The 21568-nt window shown below is 40.4% G+C and overlaps 1 protein-coding gene across 6 annotated transcripts in view; it reads left to right on the plus strand.

The window, feature by feature from the left end:
* Positions 1-20639, plus strand: part of LOC148903778 (dedicator of cytokinesis protein 9-like) — a 32958-nt gene extending 12319 nt beyond the window's left edge. For 4 of the 6 annotated variants that reach the window (XM_089008517.1, XM_089008550.1, XM_089008556.1 and 1 more), the window contains 35 exons: positions 358-450; positions 576-687; positions 855-973; positions 1499-1585; positions 1667-1756; positions 1821-1936; positions 2022-2091; positions 2199-2324; positions 3631-3702; positions 3804-3950; positions 4047-4130; positions 4207-4318; positions 4664-4842; positions 5806-5913; positions 6483-6582; positions 7028-7149; positions 7904-8018; positions 9103-9169; positions 9256-9303; positions 9479-9615; positions 10089-10204; positions 10899-11036; positions 11769-11951; positions 12026-12139; positions 13411-13626; positions 13709-13766; positions 13877-13983; positions 14269-14391; positions 15633-15746; positions 15888-16034; positions 16482-16692; positions 17329-17519; positions 17602-17702; positions 17839-17977; positions 18431-20638. In XM_089008517.1, coding sequence (XP_088864643.1) covers positions 358-450; positions 576-687; positions 855-973; positions 1499-1585; positions 1667-1756; positions 1821-1936; positions 2022-2091; positions 2199-2324; positions 3631-3702; positions 3804-3950; positions 4047-4130; positions 4207-4318; positions 4664-4842; positions 5806-5913; positions 6483-6582; positions 7028-7149; positions 7904-8018; positions 9103-9169; positions 9256-9303; positions 9479-9615; positions 10089-10204; positions 10899-11036; positions 11769-11951; positions 12026-12139; positions 13411-13626; positions 13709-13766; positions 13877-13983; positions 14269-14391; positions 15633-15746; positions 15888-16034; positions 16482-16692; positions 17329-17519; positions 17602-17702; positions 17839-17977; positions 18431-18529 — 4161 coding nt within the window. In that variant the 3' untranslated portion in view covers positions 18530-20638. Of the gene's footprint in view, positions 1-357; positions 451-575; positions 688-854; positions 974-1498; positions 1586-1666; positions 1757-1820; positions 1937-2021; positions 2092-2198; positions 2325-3630; positions 3703-3803; positions 3951-4046; positions 4131-4206; positions 4319-4663; positions 4843-5805; positions 5914-6482; positions 6583-7027; positions 7150-7903; positions 8019-9102; positions 9170-9255; positions 9304-9478; positions 9616-10088; positions 10205-10898; positions 11037-11768; positions 11952-12025; positions 12140-13410; positions 13627-13708; positions 13767-13876; positions 13984-14268; positions 14392-15632; positions 15747-15887; positions 16035-16481; positions 16693-17328; positions 17520-17601; positions 17703-17838; positions 18009-18430 lie in introns of all 6 variants that reach the window. The other 2 variants (XM_089008534.1, XM_089008526.1) reach the window with 2 other exon arrangements.
* Positions 20640-21568: the final 929 nt, after the last annotated feature.

Below are 21568 nucleotides of genomic sequence, written 5' to 3' on the forward strand. Positions count from 1 at the left end.
AATCAAATGATCTGTGCGTCTACACTTGTCTATTTTTTTTATTGACCAAAGTTATTGATCATTTTATTTATGGTTTTGTTGTTCTGGTTTTTATTGTTCTTTTAATTGTAAAGTGTCCTTGAGTGATTTGAAACGCGCTTGTAAATTAAATGTATTATTATTATTATTATTATTAAATATGGCATTTTTAATTAACATTGTATCTGTTGGATATTTTTATTGAGCACCAAAATAAAATGATTTATTTATTTATTTGATGGTTTTGTTTTGTTTGTTTATTTGTTTTCAATCCAACTCTGGGTGCTCCCAATTTTTGAACTGTGTTCAATTTTTGTTTTCTTTATATGTGAACCGCAGTGCATCTATGGTCATCCTGGAAGTTCCCTATTCACCAAGCAAGCTTACGCCGCTGTTTTGCACCACCACCAGAACCCTGAATTCTACGATGAGGTTCCATTTCCTCTCACCACCATTTATCCCTCTCGTAATTTTTGTGGTCACGTGACAACATAGTGCTACTCTTCACTATTATGAGATCCGTCATGAAGGAATCTCTTATCTCTCCCGCCACCCAGGTAAAGATAGAGCTTCCAACTCAACTGCACCAAAAGCACCACCTCCTTTTTACCTTCTATCACATTAGCTGTGACAACAACAAGAAGAAGAAAGATGTGGTGGAGACCGCAGGTAAGCACATCTCAGAACACATAAGGCAATATTGATGAATAACATAGCCCAGGATGATAAACGATGACTGAAAGTGAAAGTAGTTCAGTCGCTGATGTTTTCTTCAGCCTTTGTGGCCACTGTGGTTCTTCTTTCATAGTGTCAAAATGTATTCTATGTTCCCACAGTGGGCTCAGCATGGTGGCCTCTGCTAAAAGATGGTCGAGTCAACATGAGTGAACAGCAGCTACCCATGGCTGTTCATTTGCCTGCGGGCTATCTCTGTTGCCAAGATGCTGTCACGAAGGTAAAAAGAAATAAACAAATACATAAACGAGCAAATAAATAAATAAATAAATAAATAAATAAATAAATAAATAAATATAGTAATTTCCGGACTACAAAGCCCACCTGATAATTAGATTCACCTAGTACATTTTTATGAAGGAAAAAAACCAGTTTTGTACATACATCAACCAAACCTGTCTAGAAACTGCATATTCCCAAATTGAAACATAAGATGTTTATAAAGAAAGACGGTACACAGAAAAGTGACCAGGGCTAGTTAAAAAAACCTTTCGGTAAAGTCACTGAGACACGGCAGTAACAGAAGCAACATGTTAGCACTCACTAAAAGGTCTGGTCACAAAGCCATAGCAAGTCACTGAGAGCCGTCCTCATCTTCCTCCTGTGTGTCGGATTGGAATAGCATGAGATATTCCTCGCCATGCACACAATCTCGCATTCTCTCTTTTGTTGTCACTATGTCACTTGCGGTCTTGAAAAATGTGTAAATAAATACTGTACATCAATCCACTCTTTGTCATGACAGCAATCTGGCCCGGACATCAAGTGGGTTGACGGAGGAAAGCCGCTGTTCAAAGTCTCAACGCATCTCGTTTCTACAATTTACACTCAGGTATCATTGAAATAAACACGTTGCATATTCTATTCTTGTTACACCGCACAATTTAATTATGTGGATACCATTGGCATTTAGGATCAACATTTGCAAAACTTCTTCCACCATTGTGAAACCACCCAAGTGTCAATACAACCGTCAGATGGCGGGCTGGTGAAATTCCTGAAGGTGACATATTTCACGTTTTGGAGGAAAACCCTTCCCCATGTCTGACTGATTGCCTTTTATTCAGAGTCTCCATGCCGTGGAAGGCCACGTCATGGTCAACTTTCTTCCCACCATCCTCAACCAGCTCTTTTGCGTCCTCACCGGGGCCTCCCATGAAGATGTGGCTGTCAACGTGACGAGGCGAGGCCGCAATCGCCAGCGCTGTGGGTTATTATGCTCCGATTATGTTTCCTTTTGAACTATATGCTCGTCTCTTCATTTTTAGGGTCATGGTGCACATGGTAGCGCAATGTCACGAAGAAGGCCTTGAACATTACCTGAGGTCTTATGTCAAGGTTTGCAATGTATATCATGGACACAATATAAACAATGGCTCATTTTTTCCCAATAAAAAGCGAGAAATATTATTTTTGGGGTTGGTGGTGGTCTTTCCTTTGAACAGTTTGTCTTCAAACCTGAGCCTTATTCCGCCAACGGGGACAGCAACGTTCACGAGGAGCTGACAAAAGCCATGACTGCAATCCTGAAGCCATCCACTGATTTCCTTACAAGCAACAAGCTGCTGAAGGTAAACCGTGCTCATTAGTGATGGGAAAGCAATACTTCATGAATCACTTGTAATATATTTTTGACCTCTCCAGATGGTGCTCTTGCTTTAAATATGAATTCTAGTGCAAAGGAAATGTCTTTATAAAAACGTTTGAGGAGTCAAAAATAAGTGCTTCATGAAGCTTCACTTGCCCTAGACTACATTGAAACTCACACGGTTTTGAAATAACGATTTTAAAATCGTTTACAATGTGTGTATTTATGTATTTACGGTATGTATTTATGTACATATTTATTTGTTCATGTATTTATTTATTTATTTATTTCTCTATTTATTTATTGTTAGTATGTATGTATGTATGTATGTGTATGTGTATGTGTACGTGTACGTGTACATGTGTATGTGTGTGTGTATGTGTATGTGTATGTGTATGTGCATGTGTTTGCGTGTGTGTGCGTGTGTGTGCGTGTGTGTAGGTTTGTGTGTGTGTGCGCATGTGTATGTGTGTGTGTGTGTTTGTGTGCGTGTGTGTGTGTGCGTGTGTGTGTGTGTGTGTGTGTGTGCGCGTGTATGTATGTATTTGCTCTCTTAGGTATTTATTTATTTATTTTTATTTAATTAAGATGAAAACCCTTAAGCACCGTATGGCGGTCAGGTTGGCAATTTTCTGAGGTTGAAGTGGGCACGGTTAGGGCTCTAGTGATGGGCAAATGAAGCTTCATGAAGCTCTTGTGATAATTTTTGACTCCTCTAAATGGTGGAAATGCAGTGGATTTTTAAAACCTTTCCTTTGGATTTACCTTTATTAGTCTTGCAGTGGAGACATTTACATTTCACAGCAGCAAAGTTATGAAAGGAAGATGAAAGGAAAGAAAGTAGTCTAAAAACAAAATACAGGAGCTGCTGGAAAGGCAGCTCTCTCGCGGCGCCATCTTGAAGCCAAAAGAACAGGAAAAAAATAATATGCAACACAAAGACATATTTATTCATTCTTAAGCACTTTCTGTACTTTCTTTATTACATGAAGCAGTTCTAGAGGAAAAAAACCTCTGTGAGATCCATTTGAAAGTAGAGCATGTGAATTTTGATCATAATTAGTTGTAGTTGTCTTACATGAAGCCAGGTTAAGATATTTTTGAAAAAGATTCATTCTGGATATGCCACCGTGTTGTTTTTACTAGCAGTCTTTCTCTACAGGTGTGCATTTTATTCATTTTAAGTCAACAAATGAAATATGAATGAACAGTCAAATATAAATACATGCAAATTGATTTTTCCAAGGATGTCATTATTATTTTTTAACAGATTTGACTTTGCGTTGCAGCATTCCTGGTACTTTTTTGAAGCGTTGGTCAAATCAATGGCTCATTATATCACAGAGAGTGGCAGCGTCAAGGTACCGTAAGTGTTATTTCCGGAGTTATAACAGCCACTATCCAGACCACTATCCAGTGTTAAATTTAAACTCAATTTCTTCAATTTCTTGCCTTACTGCAGCTGTCAAGAAACCAACATTTTTCTGCCTCCTTCTACCATGCTGTTGAAATCTTGGTCAACACGCTGATGCCTCACATCACCCAGAAATACAAGGACAACCTGGATGCGGCGCGCAATGCTAATCACAGCCTGGCGGTTTTCATTAAGGTTGGCCTGCAGCAGCAATCGGCAATAAACATTTATATTGTTTGTTTGGTGTTCCCAACTTCATTGGGGTCAATCGTATTTCTATTCTCCCATCAGCGTTGCTTCACCTTCATGGACCGTGGATTTGTGTTCAAGCAGATCAATAATTACATGAATTGTTTCATGCCTGGCGACTCCAAGGTTTGAAAATTCAGCTCTTTCACATTTTAGTGTTCTAAGGTCCCTTTGAGCAAAATGTCTCCTGTTTTTCTTCCAGACTTTGTATGAGTTTAAATTTGAGTTCCTGAGGATTGTGTGCAACCACGAGCATTACATTCCTCTCAATCTTCCCATGCTTTTTGGAAAAGGACCCATACACAGGTTCAAAGGTAACTTTTGATTCACCAAACTTTTGACACAACAAACTCTCACTTTTATTTTATTTCCTCAATCTCAATCTCTATTTCACTTCTTTTTTTCAATTGTAGCAGTAGTTATTTCTAGTGATGGGCAAGTGAAGCTTCATGAAGCACATGTCATAGTATTTGACTCCTTTAGATGGCTCTCTTGGTTTAAAAATGCAGTGGAATTTTAATATGTTTCCTTTGCACTAATCTTCATATTTAAACCAAGAGCACCATATGGAGGAGTAAAAAAATATCACAGGTGCTTCATGAAGCTTCGTTTTCCCATTTCGAGTTATTTCATTGTTTTGCACAAACTTCGGTCCATAGATCTTCAACTGGACTATTCACTGACTGATGACTTCTGTCAAAACCACTTTTTGGTGGGTCTGCTGCTGAGGGAGGTGGGCAGTGCCCTACGGGAGAGCCGAGAAATTCAACAGCTCGCCATCCTGGTGCTGAAGCGGCTGATGATTAAACACGCATTTGACGACCGCTATGCTGCCAAAGTGAGTTTCGACCTTGGACGTTATTCAACAGTCATAGAAAGAAAAGAAAATATAAAACCATCAGAAATCGTGTTATGTTCTATTTCAATCAGCAATGGTAGGCTTTAACAAGTGTTTCGTGTAGGTTACAGTGACAGTGCTGCAAATATATGCTAATGTTCAAGTGCTTGCTTAGTGCATGCTATGTTAGCCATGATTTCTTTGGCAAGTGAAGCTTCATGAAGCACTTGTAATAGTTTTTGACTCCTCTAGAAGGCAGTCTTAGTAAAAAGATGCATGGTATTTTTAAAACATTATTATTATTATTACTATTATTATTATTATTATTATTATTATTATTATTATTATTATTATTATTATTATTATTATTATTATTATTATTATTTCCTTTGCACTAACCTTCACATTTAAACCATGAGCCCCATGTGGAAGAGAAAAAAATAAATAAATATCATAAGTGCTTCACGAATCTTCATTTTCCCATCACTAGCCACAATGCCAATTTAAATTAGCCACGATGCTAACTGATAGCGTGTTTTTTAAGATGGCAAAAAGATGTTGGTTACAGGGTTGCATGTGGTACGATAAAGACATGAAATGTGTTTTTGATGAAACAAAATGTTTGAACAAGTCCTAGAAGTGGGCTGGGGGGCATCAGTATAATCAACTTAAACAAAGCTGGATTTTACAGTCCTTTTATCTGTTGATTTCAAGAAGTCAAGGTAGGGGGGGGGGGGGGGGTGAACATTGTAGTAGGTATACTTTGGTATGTAGAGCGTTTTTTGCTATTCAAAATAATATTTAGTCATCACTTTTATGACAGCTGCAGCTCTCTTTTTTCAAATCCATATCCATAATTTACACCACTATCTGTATTTTTTGAATTGACAATTCAAAATATAACGACAGACACAAAAAGTTCCTCCAACTCTGAAATGACCAATATAATAATCTTCATTCCAGAGCCATCAGGCCAGACTTGCTACTCTCTACCTGCCCCTGTTTGGACTACTACAAGAAAACACCCACAGGCTTGAAAGCAAAGAGTTTGTTCCTCCGAGCCAGCACAATGTAAGTCTGACATCTGGTGGCATTAGAGACAATCGCAGCAGTTAGAAGGACAGCGAGCAAATGTCTTCCAAACAAAACCATCTCAATCACTTTTTATTATCAATGCCGTTTCACACACTGCTTGTCCTCACCTGGGTCACAAATCATTTGAAGATGACCCCAGTTGACTGTGAACACACCGTGGATAACTTACTAGATCAAAATATACAGGTACATGGAAAAAAAAGCTCATTATTAAGTTTTAATGATTGGTGGGCAAGTGAAGCTTCATGAAGTGATAGTTTTGACTCCTCTAGATGTCACTGTTGGTTCAAAGATGGAATGGATTTTAAGACTTTTCCTTTGCACTGACCTTCGTATTTACACCAAGAGCACCATCCGGAGGAGTAAAAATATATATAACAAATGCTTCATGGAGCTTCATTTACCCGTCACTTGTTTTAATATAGACTGTTCATGGAATTTGAACATTATAAAATTTGGCTTTTATCTTGTTTTGCCAAAAAAAGCTCTTCAAACATTTTCCCCCCCGAATCTTTTTGCCTTTTTTGTGTGTGTCTTCTTGCCAGAAGCTACGAGAGGACTCAGTGGCGGTGAACTCTCTGGTGACCCCGCAAAAGCAGAGCATGTACATTGACGCTGCTCTCCACAAAGATGTTTTTGCACCAAGTGAGTTCCTTCAACACCTTTTCACCAAAGGTTAATTAATATCTCCTCGGTATAGTCCTCACAAGGACGTGAAACTCCTACTTCTGCTTTTTTTACTTCATATCATGCAACTACTTTTACAGCTGTAGAAAGATATTTTGCCATGAAATGGTACAAACTGTTCTTGGAATAATTATCTATTATGGCCAAATTTCGCCACCGGCTCCCAAAGAGCCCCGCCCGCAAACATTTGAAAAAATAAAATGGTGAAAGCAGTTTTATGACCTTTCCAGAATTTGTTCCATAAATGCGTCACAAAAGTACATCCCCGGTCTTTGAGGCCACACTGTGAGCCCCGGAGGTTCCTATTTTCAACTTTCCGTTAATTTTCACATTTCGTTAATGTTGAACATTCTTGATACAGACATTCATGTAGTTGTGCGCTAACCCTGTTTCGTCACGACAGCTCAATGCACTCCCAATCTTGGTTCAGTTCGCCATGCCGATTCCCGAGGCTCGCTGGTCTCCACCGACTCCGAGAGCAGCCTGCTGGAAAAGAATTGCGACAGAGCACAGTCCCTGGAGAAGGTAGATACTGTACTTTCCAGATTTAGACATTGCTTTTTTTATTAATTAATGGATTTATTTATTTATTTGCCTATTTTGTTATGTATGTATGTATGTATGTATGTATGTATGTATGTATGTATGTATGTATGTATGTATGTATGTATGTATGTATGTATGTATGTATGTATTTAGTTATTTAGTTATTAAGGTAACTATTTAGTTAGTTATTTAGTTAGATACTTAGTTATTCAGTTAGTTAGTTAGCTAGTTAGTTAGCTGGTTAGTTAGTGGATTAGTTAGCTAGTTAGTTGATTGACGCGACAGTCAATCAGTTAGTTAGTTATTTAGTTAGTTAGTTGATTAGTTAGCTAGTTAGTTGATTGACGAGTCAGTTAGTTAGTTAGTTGGCTATTTATTTATTTATTTAGTTAGTTAGTTAGTTAGTTAGTCAGTTGGTTGGTTGGTTAGTTAGTTAGTTCAAAATATAAATAACAGGTTCATTTAATTTATGCGCAGTATGACTGTCATCTACCTTGCACACAAAGCCTCTGTAACCTTTTCTCTCCGTCTCGCCGCCACAATGAGACTTAAGGAGGAAGCACTCGGCCACCCCCCAATAAGCCGGTGACCAATCCAGGGTGTACCGTGCCTCTCATCCAAAAAAGATTCATTATCAATTTTTTGGGAAGCCTGTATTTATAGGAGTCCATCTTCTCACCTTCCCAAAACATTCCACAGTTTAACATGAGTTCCTCACTGTCTTTTGTATCAGGACCACTGCGCTTCTCACCTGCCCAGCCCTGTGCTGCGCCGTGACAAAATGGACAGAGAGGAGAGCAAAAACCTTCTTACGTGCTTTCTGTATATCCTCAAAAGCATGTCAGAAGGTGTGTATATATGTTTCTTTATAGTGTTATCATATAACCAAAAACATCTGCATCCTATTTTTGGAGGACTCGTGTTTGAATTCTGTTGCTGAGCTGAAGAAAGAATGAAAGAAACTGAAGCTCTCGGGGGTTTGAGCACTCTCTGGATGGCTGGGCAATAACTGGACCTGAGGGGCAATAACATGGCAACGGTACATAGAGATCAAAAGTAAAAAAAAATGATAATAATAAAAAAAAATGAAAAAAACACACACACAAACAGCAATAACAAAAAATAACTGGTGTGTATGATGACATACAGACAACATTTGAGCTGTATTTTTCTTGAAATTTCAACTCTCAGAAACGAATGGCGGCATTGCAGGAGTTCCAAAATTAGGGGACATTGTTTCTCCATACCCTGTCTATAGCCATTCTTACTAGTGTTGGGAAAACGAAGCTTCATGAAGCACTTGTGATATTCTTTCACTCCTCCAGATGGTGTTCTTGGTTTAAATATGAAGCTTAGTGAAAAGGAAATTTCTGAAAAATCCACTGCGTCTTTAAACCAAGACTGACATCTAGAGGAGTCAAAAACTATCACAAGTGTTTTATGAAGCTTCACTTGCTCATCACTAATTATCAGCATCCAACTGAACCAAATCAGTCTTCAAATATTGATATTTAAATAGAAAAAGAACAATATAACGCACCATGAACTTTAAATGTTGCATTGTTGTCCTGTATGTTTATTTATTTATTTATTGCATTTTGTGCAACATTATTGAGGATTTTGTTTGTTATAAGTGGCAGCTTGGATGCAACTGCGGTGACCAAGCTCTCTGTTGCATTTATGCCACTTTTAAAACCCCTATTAAAATTCCCACCCCAGAAATGTCATCACGTAACACCAGGGGTATGTATACCCTCATTTGGGAACCATTAATGTCAACAGAAGCATTTAGTTGATCCAATCTCAACCACAGTGTGACAGATTGGCAACCAGTTGAGAGTGTCGTCCTCGTCCCCAAGTCAGTGAGAGGATTCGGCTACTTCTCGCAAAAAGAGTGGCAAGTTTATTACGGCTCATTTTTATTACCCTCAGATGCCCTCTACGTGTACTGGAGAAAAGCGTCATCCACGGAGCTCAGTGACTTTTTTACACTCCTGGAGTAAGTGTGGCAATTATGCAACCAATTACCTGTGTACAAATGGTTACCCAAAGCTCACGTTTTATCTCATTTGGTCCAATCTGCAGACTCTGCCTTCAACAGTTTCGATACTTGGGGAAGCGAGTCATTGTCAGGTGGAGTAAATGTTTTTTTGAGTAAATATGTCATCTTCTTTCTTTCTTTCTTTCTTTTTTCCAAATAACAATTTCTCAAAATACATTTTCAAATTACATCTACTCAATTTATTTCGACAAAATAATGCAGATTTGGGACGTATACAGTACATGTATTTGTTTTTACTACTAACAGGAGTCATGAAGCGGCAATGCCTCTGGGTCCAGATCGAAAGTCCTTGACACTGCCTGTATCTCGTAATAGGGTGGGGATGCTCCACTCTCGCTTACAGCAGCACGGGACGTTGGACAATTCACATACGCTCAATAACAGTAAGATTCTACGGTCTTTTAACAAGTGGGGGGGGGGGGGGGGGTTGTACTGCATTGCATTGTAAGACGAGGCATTGATGTTTTTTTTGCACTAACCTTCATATTTAAATCTAAAACGGCTGCTGTCATTACTAATTTATTTATTGGTGTTATGAGTGCAACATTTCCGTAACATTTTCCAGCTCTGATTTCCCACATAAACGTGAATTTAAAAATGTCATTATACTATGCTTTATTGAGGTGAAAAATGTGAATTTTGACTCACAAACTGCGATGCAAAACCAATTTATTTTGAACCTCGTATACTGTGATATTTCTCTAATCAAACAAGGTATCAAAAATAATCACGGGAGCGAGCAACGATGACAAGACCACCTTCCTCCAAGCCACATTGATTAATCCAGCGACATCTGCGGAAGTGTCATAGACGTGACTATCATAAATCGACACAGACCTTATTTTGTTGCCATCAGTTTACTCCCATACAGAAGCGGATATGACCAGCCAATGTTTGCTGGAGGCCAACGTGTCCACAGAGGTGTGTCTGACTGTGCTTGACACACTGAGCATTTTCATCACGGAATTCAAGGTACGGTATTTGCAGCAAATGTGAATTCTTTAAAGGTACATCAAAAATGTTTTGCTATATTGCCATTTGCTGTCGACTAAAATGATATATCACATATACTTATCGTGATTGTGCTATAAATTAATGTCTCAGCATGAGTGATGGGAAAATGAAGCTTCATGAAGCACTTGTGATATATCACACCTCCAGATAGTGCTCTTGGTTTAAATAAGGAAATGTCATAAAAATTCACTGCGTTTTTAAACCAAGAGTGCTATCTAGAGCAATCAAAAACTAGCACAACTGCTTCATGAAGCTTCACTTGCCCATGACAACTCGGTCTCCCACATTTGCTTGATGCTTTAATTTATTTATTTTTCAAATGACATCATTTCTTTTTATAATTGGCTGCAATATTATCTCATTACTTACTAGTGGTGGGCATGTGAAGCTTCATAAGGCACTTGTGATAGTTTTTGCCTCCTCTAAATAGCACTCTTGGTTTAAAGATGCAGTGGAATTTTCTGACATTTGCTTTGCACTAACCTTCATATTTAAAACAAGACCACTATCTGGAGGAATAAAAAAAATATCACAGGTGCTTCATGAAGCTTTGTTTACCATCACTACGACTCGTCACACTTGGTGTCATTTTCATTGCACAATCCTTCTGAGCTCCCCATCTAATATGTTGATGCAATTATTCATCCCTCAGAGCAAGCTGAACTCAGATCTCGGCCACAACCCACTGATGAAGAAAGTATTTGAGCTGCATCTGTGCTTTCTGCAGATCCCTCAGTCTGAGGCTGCTCTCAGGCAGGTCTTCATCTCACTGAGGACTTTAATCTTCAAGGTGAACATTTTGATGAGGACGCCTGTGTATCTTACTGTGTGTATTGTGACATAAGTACATTTTACATGAAAAGATTAATGATTGGCTCATCGATCGTTGTTTGGGTCAGGCCTCGTACTTGCTTCTCAAGCAAGGTCCATACAGGCATGCTTGAATTCATTTGATGTAAAAGAATTGGAGAGCCTTGACCTAAAGTCTTTCAAACACTTTTGGGATGAAATACGATGGAGATTGAAAAATAGCAAGCTTCACAATTTCATCCCTTGCCAGAGATGTAATGGCATGCTGTCCCCACATTTATGCCCTTTAAAAAAATCCTGTGTTTAGAAGGTCTTTGCGAAGTTTGTCAGAAAAGTTGCAGGACTGGTATCACCAATGATTTATTTCAAATACAAATGAAGAGTTTTTCCGTTGTATGTACTCCCCCCTGGAATCTGACTAACTTTCCCAGCCTTCCCTGCCAAACCTTTATTTCTTGGTACTCCTGGATGGATTTTTCCAGGACCCTCTGCAACTCCATCGTCACATCCGTCTTATTGTCCATCCATCTTTTCAAAACGGTTTGGCTAGGAGGTTGTTCGACCTGACTAGGAACTGTCGGGCGCTCAGTGCTTTGTGTGGTGAAACAGTCCCGGACCACCTCTCTTGCCTATTGAACAAATCAATATGTGATTCATTACACTCGTCCTGGAACTTTTCGGGATGCTTCAAAATCTGATTTTCTCGCCCAAGTTCCCCTGCACGTTCTTCGACGGCCGGGCCGACATGTGCGCCTCGTTATGCTATGAGATCTTGAAGTGTTGCAACTCCAAGCTGAGCTCCCTGCGCAACGCCGCCGCACACCTCCTTTACCTCCTCATGAAGAGCAATTTCGACTATACGGGACGTAAATTGTTTGTCAGAACCCATCTGCAGGTACTCCCTTTTGAGATAAAAAAGCTACTTGGTGTGTCTGTCTCTCAGATCAATTTGTTCTGCGCTCCGCTCAGGTGGTGATCGCTGTCAGTCAACTGATCGCTGATGTCATCTGCATCGGGAGCAGGCGTTTCCAGCAGTCTCTGTCTATCATTAACAACTGTGCAAACGGTGATCAAAGCATCAAGGTCAGCGGTGGGTTAGTGATGTCTGACACGTAAATGAAATTGGCTTTGTTTTATTGTTATTTTTTTATGGCTTTGGTACACAACTAAGTCAAACAGCAGATAAAAAAATCGTTTATGAAGTACATGGTCCTAAAGTACATGCTGTACAGCTCTCCTGTTTTTTTTTTCACATCATAAATTGCCATAAAGTCCAGGGGTGGACACTCCTGGTCCCGGAGGGCCACCCTCCTGCATGTTTTCCAAGTCTCTTTGTTGCAACACACCCGATTCAAATGTGCATGTTCAATGTAAGGCTTCCGCAGAGCTTGGTGATTATCTGATTATTTGAATCAGGTGTATTATAACAGGGAGACTTGGAAAACATGCAGAAGGGTGGCCCTCCAGGACCAGGAGTGCCCACCCCTGCCATAAACCCTGTGATTTGCTTTAGATACATAGGTATCACATCACATTTGCAATCCACATTAGCTAACGTCACACTGTCCGGGTCATTTCAGTTCCCTCAATGTATCGTATTTTACGGACTATAAGACTCACGCCCAATGGCCAGTATATTTTCAAATCTTTTACATATATAAAGTCCGCCGGATTGTATACGCTCCCCACCTTACGAACGTTCATAAGGTGAATTTGACCGTAAGTTGCTTCAGTGCTGTATTTTGTATGAAATGTAAATGATGGGGAAATCTGGTGAAGTCATTTTAAGAAATTATTGAAATAAAACATTTGATACATCCCAGCATGCACTACTTCTTGTATGGGGAAATTGAGTCGGTGGCTGCTAACAGCAGTTGCAAGACCTGTTCAACATGATTTCACATCTAAGGCAGACCGGATGACAAGGCGCAGGGTCAGCTTTGAAGGAAAATTAGGCCTTTTGGGTGAGCCTCACAGTCCACAAAATATGGCATTTTATAGCATTAGTTCCCATTATTTAGTGTACTAGTTTTGTCTTGCATTGGGTCCACAACCATTAAACCTTTTCCGACACTTCGGTGGACAACAGCATTTGTATTCCAAGCATAAAGTCTTGTCACTGTAATAAGTTATGGGCAAGTGAAGCTTCATGAAGCACCTCTGATAGTTTTTGACTCCTCTAGATGGCACTCTTGGTTTTAAGATGCAATGGATTTTCAAGGCATTTCCTTAGCACCATGTATATTGAAACCAAGAGCAACATCTGGAGGAGTCAAAAAGGATCACAAATGCTTCATGAAGCCTCATTTTCCCATCACTAACTGTAACTGAGTGCGCGCCGCTGCCTTTTGCAGCACACCGCATTCCCGTCAGACGTGAAGGACCTGACCAAGCGAATCCGAACGGTGCTCATGGCCACCGAGCAAATGAAGGAACACGAGAATGACCCGGAGATGTTGGTGGACCTCCAATACAGTTTAGCGAAGTCATACACGAGCACGCCAGAACTCCGCAAGACCTGGTTGGATAGCATGGCCCGGATCCACAACAAAAATGGTGACTTTTCCGAGGTACGTTCATGCTGACGCTTCTGTTCTTAAGACAAAACAACATTTTTACACTGATACTGGAGCTTATCTACTTGACCTGCAGGCTGCTATTTGCTATGTGCACGTCGCAGCTCTGGTTGCTGAGTACTTGTGGAGGAAAGGTGAGCGCACCGTTGCCCCTTGCCTCCAACATTTTTTTATGATCCCACTAGACCGTAGATGACACAAGAACATGCCTCACGTTTGACTTTCGCCCTCTTTTATTTAAAAGGAACATTCAACCACGGTTGCTCGGCTTTCCGCGTCATCACTCCAAACATTGATGAAGAGGCAGCCATGATGGAGGACGTGGGGATGCAGGATGTGCATTTTAATGAGGTCTGTCAATTTCATGTCAGTTCCGAAGCACTGATGTAGCATTTTAATTGCTTTCCCTTCATTATCTCACGTGTCACCTAATATGTGTGTACCATTGCCTCTTATCTCCATAGTGTGTGTTAATTGGCTTGTGAAATGATGAAGGGGAACTTAAAACAGACTTTGGCATGGGGTGCGGTCCGTATGTTGCCGCACACGCTTGTGGCGCCGCGTCAACAAAACACGCGTGGACGCATGATGTGAAAAGGGCAATAAAACTTCTCCGCCATGGTTCTATTTGTACAGGAGGTACTGATGGAGCTGTTGGAGGAGTGCGCCGATGGGCTTTGGAATGCGGAGCGCTATGAGCTCATCGCTGATGTCTACAGGATCATCATTCCCATTCATGAAAAACGCAGAGATTTTGAGGTATCGTCATCAAGGGACATACGTGGACAATTACAATACCCCAATTTTGGACATGCGGATCAAAAAATGGACAGATCGTTGCGCCTCCAAAATCTACACAACCCTGACTAAAACCCTAGTGTTTGTGATAGGAAAAAAACAATAGAACAATCAGAATTATTAAAAAAAAACCTCCACCAGCTCCCAATGAACACAGATTTTACCCTGTACAGTTAAATTGAGTTTGAATAGATTAAATAAATTATCTAAAAAATATATATGATGCTTGCATAAGTGTGCACACCCCTTCAACTAAAATGTGGCCATGTTCTGAATGAACCCACAATAAGTATAGCTGTTACCCTGTTCAGATGAATTGAATTTTAAGAGATTAAATAAATAGTCTACAAAAAAATTGCATAAGTGTGCACACCTCTCAACTAAAATCTGGCCCTGTTTTGAATTAATCCACAATGAACATGGATATTACCCCGTATAGTTAAATGTAATTTAAAGAGATTAAACCAATCTACAAAAAGTTGCACAAATGTGCACACCACTTCAACACAGATGTGGCTGTGTTCTGTATTAATCCACAACTAACATGTGCATTACCCTGTACAGTTAAATTGAATTTTAACAGACTAAATACATCTCCAAAAAAAGTTGCATAAGTGGGCACGCCCTCTCAACTAAAATGAGGCCGTGTTCTGAATTAACCAATCACTTTCAAAGTCCTCCCACAATGGGAGCAAAGCAAACTTCCACAACTACTTTACAAAAAAATTGAGTTGTACAAGTTATCGGTCACATGAAAGGTGGAAAAACTTTGCAAGTGCTTTGTCAAAAAACAAACAAACAGGTGTGTGTAGACTTGTTATATGCCTTGCACGTTTTTTAGTACTTGTCTTCTGATATCCGCCTCTGTGTTGTTGGCGCCATGATTGATCGATAATAAATCCAGGGTCAGTCCTAAGTCAGCCGCAACACACTCCCAACTTTTCTATTGCACATGACAGAATAAGTGAGAAAGATCGTAAGATATCCTGGGTAGTCAAAGATGTACTTGGCAGCTCTGAGTTTTGAAGCCAATCTTAAAAAAAAAAGGCTGCCGCTCTGATGAACTGCGTGTCGTCAATCTGTTCATAACGCCAACCCAAAGATTTCAAAATTATATCCACCACTAACAGACCAAAAATATACACCTGTACCGCGTATCATAACCGTAAACGAATCCAGTGTTTTATGTTTTGTTACTGCAGAAACTGAAACATGTATATGACACGCTCCACCGAGCCTACACGAAGGTTTTGGAGGTAATGCATACAGGGAAACGTCTGCTGGGCACCTACTTCCGAGTGGCCTTTTTTGGACAGGTATTATACGTTCCCACACAATTAATGATTTTGATTTCAGATTTATTTATGAATTTTTAACTGTAACCCTCTCGATTACAACTCCATTGGAATGATCCAATCGATGTTTTCTCTCCTTTCCCCCGTTTCAATTTCATGTAGGGCTTTTTCGAGGACGAAGACGGCAAAGAGTACATCTACAAGGAGCCCAAGTACACTCCTTTGTCTGAGATTTCGCAGAGGCTCTTGAAGCTCTACTCGTACAAGTTCGGTCAAGAGAATGTCAAGATTATCCAGGAGTCGGGAAAGGTGAGAACACTTTTGCACAGCTGCACAAATCAAGAGTTGAGGCTTACCTGTATTCATCTGTGACTTTCAGTTTACGTCCCGGCAGAGATGTTACCCTCGCGCTGAAGATTTATGAGTTGAGCCTAGCGCATTGCAGCGCAAATGTTCTTTTTAAGTTTCTGATGCGATGTTTTTGTAAAGTAGTAGTCCTCAACCTGTAGGGCGATGGACCGGTTCCGGTCCGTGGTTCATTTTGGACCGGTCTGCATATAAAGGCTAAATAACTTACATTACTTCTGTTTTTTTCATTTCTGAAATGTTATTTTGAAAAACTACCGGATTTTCTGCTACATCCGCCTTCAAAATGTCACTTTTGACGCAGGTGAAGGCGCTCTTTTTGGTCCTATCGATGCAATATCATATATCCCGATATTTTGGTCAAGATGAACGACTATTCCAAACTCGCAGGTGAACCCAAAAGACCTGGACTCCAAGTACGCTTACGTACAAGTGACGCACGTGGTGCCGTACCTCGACGACAAGGAGTCGGAAGAGAGGAAGACTGACTTTGAGCAAAGCCATAACATCCGTCGTTTTGTGTTTGAGACGCCCTTCACTGTGTCGGGCAAGAAGCAGGGTGGCGTGGAGGAGCAGTGTAAACGACGGACCATCCTCACCAGTAAGTTGAGCGTTCTGGACATCGGCACATCGGCCGGCAAAGAAGGATTTGGCAAAATGAGCCCTGACTATTCACTTTAAGAAAACCAAAAAGTTACTCCTTTGTTTACTTGACTCCAAAGTTCACTCTGAATCACAATAATGTTGCTTGATGACTGTCCTGTATGGATTCACTAGTGGTAAGAAAATGAAGCTTCATGAAGTGCTTGTGAATTTTTTTCACTCCTCCACATGGTGCTCTTGTTTTAAAGATGAAAGTTAGTGCAAAAGAAATGTCTTCAAAAGTCACCACATCTTTCAACCTGGAGCGCCATCGAAAGGAGTCAAAAATAGCACAAGTGCTTCATGAAGCTTCACTTGCCCATCACTACACTTAATGTCATTTTCATTGGCCAATTCTTCTTAGGTCCTTGTTCAATATGTTGACATGCAATTCTTCCTCCCTGAGAGCCAGCTGAACTCAGATCTCGGCCAAGTGCTTCATGAAGCTTCACTAGGATTCACATGCTCTGAACACCGCTTGGCTTTTACGTGAAACAGAAAACATGCACGATATATACAGCAACAAAAAAAAACACAACAATTCAAACCACCACTTACATTGAATTTGACCTGCCGTCATTATTCTCCCTCTTAGCCACCCACTGTTTCCCTTACGTGAAGAAGCGCATCGCCGTCATGTATCAACACCAGAGTGACCTCAGCCCCATCGAGGTCGCCATCGACGAGATGAGTACCAAAGTGGCCGAACTCCAACTGTTGTGCTCGGCCTCTGAGGTGGACATGATCCGGCTACAGCTTAAACTGCAAGGCAGCGTCTGCGTTCAGGTATAGAGCTGCAATTCGTTGAATGTTTGATTGTTGTTGCATGCGTTCACCGGGACAATTTGACGTTTTGAATGATCCATAGGTGAATGCCGGTCCTCTCGCGTATGCCAGAGCCTTCTTAGATGACACCAGTGCCAAGAAATACCCAGACAACAAGGTCAAGCAGCTGAAAGAGGTCTTTAGGTAAGTCCAGAAGCGGTGTCATTCCCTTCTGCCCTGACCTTCTTTTACATCTTTTCATTGTGAATAGATTTACTGCGGCTTTCAATTGCCACTAAAAGTGTGTCGGGGGTGCTGATGGGTCGCTGTGCTTTGGCAGGCATTTCGCAGAGGCCTGCGGCCAGGCACTCGCCATAAACGAGCGCTTGATTAAAGAGGATCAGCAGGAGTATCATGATGAAATGAAGTCCAACTACGGGGATCTAACTCGGGAGCTGTCAAACATCATGCGCGAGCAGGTGATGGTAATGGTGCAAGGGGTGGCGGGGGGTGAGTCATTCCGATGATGCAATGGTGGTTTTTTATTGATAGCACAATAGATACTAGTGATGGGAAAACGAAGCTTCATGAAGCACCAGTGATATTTTTGTACTCATCCAGAGGTTGCTCTTGGTTTAAATATGAATGTCAGTGCAAAGGAAGTAGTACCAGCGAGAGTACAGACGCTCCCCACCTCCCCACTTAATAATGCTTCATATTTTGGTGGCTGTACACCGCCCTGTAGTTTTGTCACTTTGTTTTCTTGAAATTTACTTACATGTGCTTCTCACTCCCATATGACAAACACATGGCGTACCATTCACTGGTCTGTGCCAACAACAAAAAAAAAAGATCTATGGTTAAAGTGCATCTCTTGACGACTCATTTCACCTCGAAAAAAATAATTTTCTCCTCTTTAATATTTCTTACAGATCAACCCAGTGAATGACGGCACCACAGGCTCTTTGTCCGACTCAATGGGCATCTTCAACGCCATTAGCGGCACACCCAACAGTGCTGCCATTTTCTAATATACTGCTGCCTCTCTGTGCAAGTTCCTTAAAGGACAACTGACGTCTCCGGACAAGTTGTGTCCATAATTTGTAAAACGGCTTCAAATGACTTCTACTGAGCGTATTTTACAAAGATTCCATCGCATATAGCTATATTTTACGTTTTAAGACTCGCGCTGAATATTCAGGAAGTCTTGTTTTTGAGTTGGTGACGAGTCCGTACGTGACGTCACTAAAGGACTGCCCTTTACCGTAAAAAAGACGCATTGTAGCAGTTCTTCCATCATGTCAATGTATTTTGCTGTACTTGTTTGGTCTGGGGATCTCGTGTTGCACCCAAAAGACGCCAGAAGGCCAGAAGAGGGCGTCCAAGCGCCATATAAGGAATTTATCGGCCTGTGGAAAGAAAATGGCCGCAGGATGTCGCCATTTTGTGCCTCTTTTTTTGGGTGAACGATTTTCCCCCAATGTTGCCTCAAAATGGCACAAATAAATTCTTTAATCGATTGCAAGCATGTATGCTTTCCTCTTCAGAACTATTTGAATCACATTCATCACTGGATCTGGAACAAGAAAGCATATTCTCTGAATCTGAAGCCATTGTTTTGATTCACTAGCAATGCAAGACGTCTTGGCGTGACGTCACGAACTGGGGTCGGGACTTTCTGAAAATGCCCAATTCGCAGCTCAATTTTTTGCAGATTTTGGACACTTTAAGTCATTTTTATTGCTGTTTTGCATTTGACTAAAAATATCATTTTGGTTATTTTAGATGCTATAAAACGTTTTTCTGGTGTCAGTTAAAAAACAAAAAAGTGACGTCGGTTGTCCTTTAAGTCTTTGACACATTCAGTTTCCACTCTTATTTCTTTCCATCGCACTTGCCGGCTGTGATAAGCCAGAGCTTGTCTTGTTTCCCGTGGAGACAGCGGTGAATAGGTATTGACGTTCGCATTTTGAAACTTTTCATCTGCTCATCGTTTACCCTTGTGTCATTCTACAACAGTGGTTATGCAAATTCACATAACCTTCAAGAGAGGGAAAAACAGAAATATGACTTTTTTTTTACAAATTCTGTCACGATTTGCCAGTTGGTGGTGGACCCCAAATAGCAGGCAAGAGGGAGGAGCAGGGTGTGGTTGACAAATTGTATTAAATGAAGCCAGCAGGAACAAAATCTCAAACAACAAAGTAGCAAACAAAACCATGAGTAAAATATGACAAGATGAAACAAACCTGACAAGATGAAACAATGACCCAACACTGAATGGTCGTGGCGGGAGTCCTTTTAACTGCCACTGATTAAAATGACGAACAGCCCCCACACTGCCGCCCATTGGTCGCAAACCAGAACGTGACAAATTCAAGATATAAAAAAACAACACATTTATTAAAAACAGAATTAAAATGTCAAGAAATAAAATATATTTCCATTTTCAATTTAACGACAGTCACACTTTGGTGATCGAGCGAACTAAACTTTCCAAAGCGCTGATTGGACGAGCGATGTCATGTGATCATCTGCAGCCAGCAATGACCAAGTGGGCTTGTCGTCAATCATTAGCATCTTGAGTTGGGTATGTCTTAACTCTCAAAGCCAAAGGCTCTGTCGAACCCCTGTGCGACGGTGCATACAACCACTGTTCTAGATCACCATGTACAGTACAGATTTAAGAAGTCTCTTGCCTATATTTGTCTTATGTATATATTCAAGCTGTCTCTGTTTGGTAGTGATGCAAAAAAGGAGCTTCATGAAGCACTTACGATAGTTTTTGACTCCTCTAGATGGCACTCTTGGTTTAAAGATGCATTGGATTTTTAAGATACTTCCTTTGCACTGACGTCCATATTTAAACCAAGAACACAATCTGGAGGAGTCAAAATAATATCACAATTGCTTCATAAAGCTTCGATGAAAAGGTTTCTTCATCCGTCATCGGTACTTCTTTGAAGGTGTCGGACGTTTCGCTTCTCATCCTAGAGGCTTCGTCAGTGAAATAAAATTTCATGAAGCTTCATTTTTACATCACTGCAAATTGGCATATGTACACAACTCTATTAATATGTGAAATGATGATCCGGTATGTGTGTATGTGGTGTGTGTGTGTGTGTGTGTGTGTGTGTGTGTGTGTGTGTGTGTGGTGTGTGTGTGTGTGTGTGTGTGTGTGTGTGTGTGTGTGTGTGTGTGTGGAGGGTGGGGGGTGCATTTAAGAGTCTCCAGTAAATGTTTTTCAAGTGAATATGATTCAATTTATTTCAAGCCTTAAGAGGCAGCTGCGTGAGAACCGGCAAGCCAGCGGTGTACGGGGTAAGGCACCTAAAGGTAGTGATGGGCAAGTGAAGCTTCATGAAGCATTTGTGATAGTTTTTGAAACACTACTCTCGGTTTCAAGATGCAAAAACAATTGGATATACAGTGATACCTCAGCTCACGAACTTCATTGGTTCTCAGAGAGTGTGTGTAAGGCGAAAAGTTCATCTGCCGAATGTTTATTTCCCATAAGAAACCATTAAAAGTTAGAATAATCCGGTCCTAGGTCCCCATAAAACATAATTTTCTACTAAATAAGCCTTAAAACTCCACAAAATATACCTTATTTTATTATTTATTATTTTGTTTATTATACAGTAAAGTCTCGTTATATCGATATCGGATATATCGATAGTCCCGGTTATATCGATACTATTTTTATGCACGCACGGAGAAAATTACATGCAGACAGGGTCGGATATATCGATAGTCCCTTGTTATATCGATATTTTTTCGGACTCCCTTGAATATCGATATAATGAGACTTTACTGTATATTATTATTATTTTATTATTTTGAAATTAAAGAAATAAAGATGGACCAAGATCACCATCTGGAGGGGTCAAAAAGTATCACAAGTGCTTTATGAAGCTTCGTTTTCCCATCACTACCGAAAGGGACGCATATGTCAAATAAAACAGAACCCAGAAAAAAAACAAGAATCTAGTCCAGGTGGGACAGTGATTTGCATCTACACTCCCAATTGTGCGCTTGATAATTTTGATCTTTGCCTCTTGATGTTTACG

Source organism: Hippocampus bargibanti, linkage group LG01 (assembly GCF_051943395.1).
Source record: "Hippocampus bargibanti isolate YZ-2025 linkage group LG01, ASM5194339v1, whole genome shotgun sequence".
In the NCBI taxonomy this organism is placed as follows: domain Eukaryota; kingdom Metazoa; phylum Chordata; class Actinopteri; order Syngnathiformes; family Syngnathidae; genus Hippocampus; species Hippocampus bargibanti.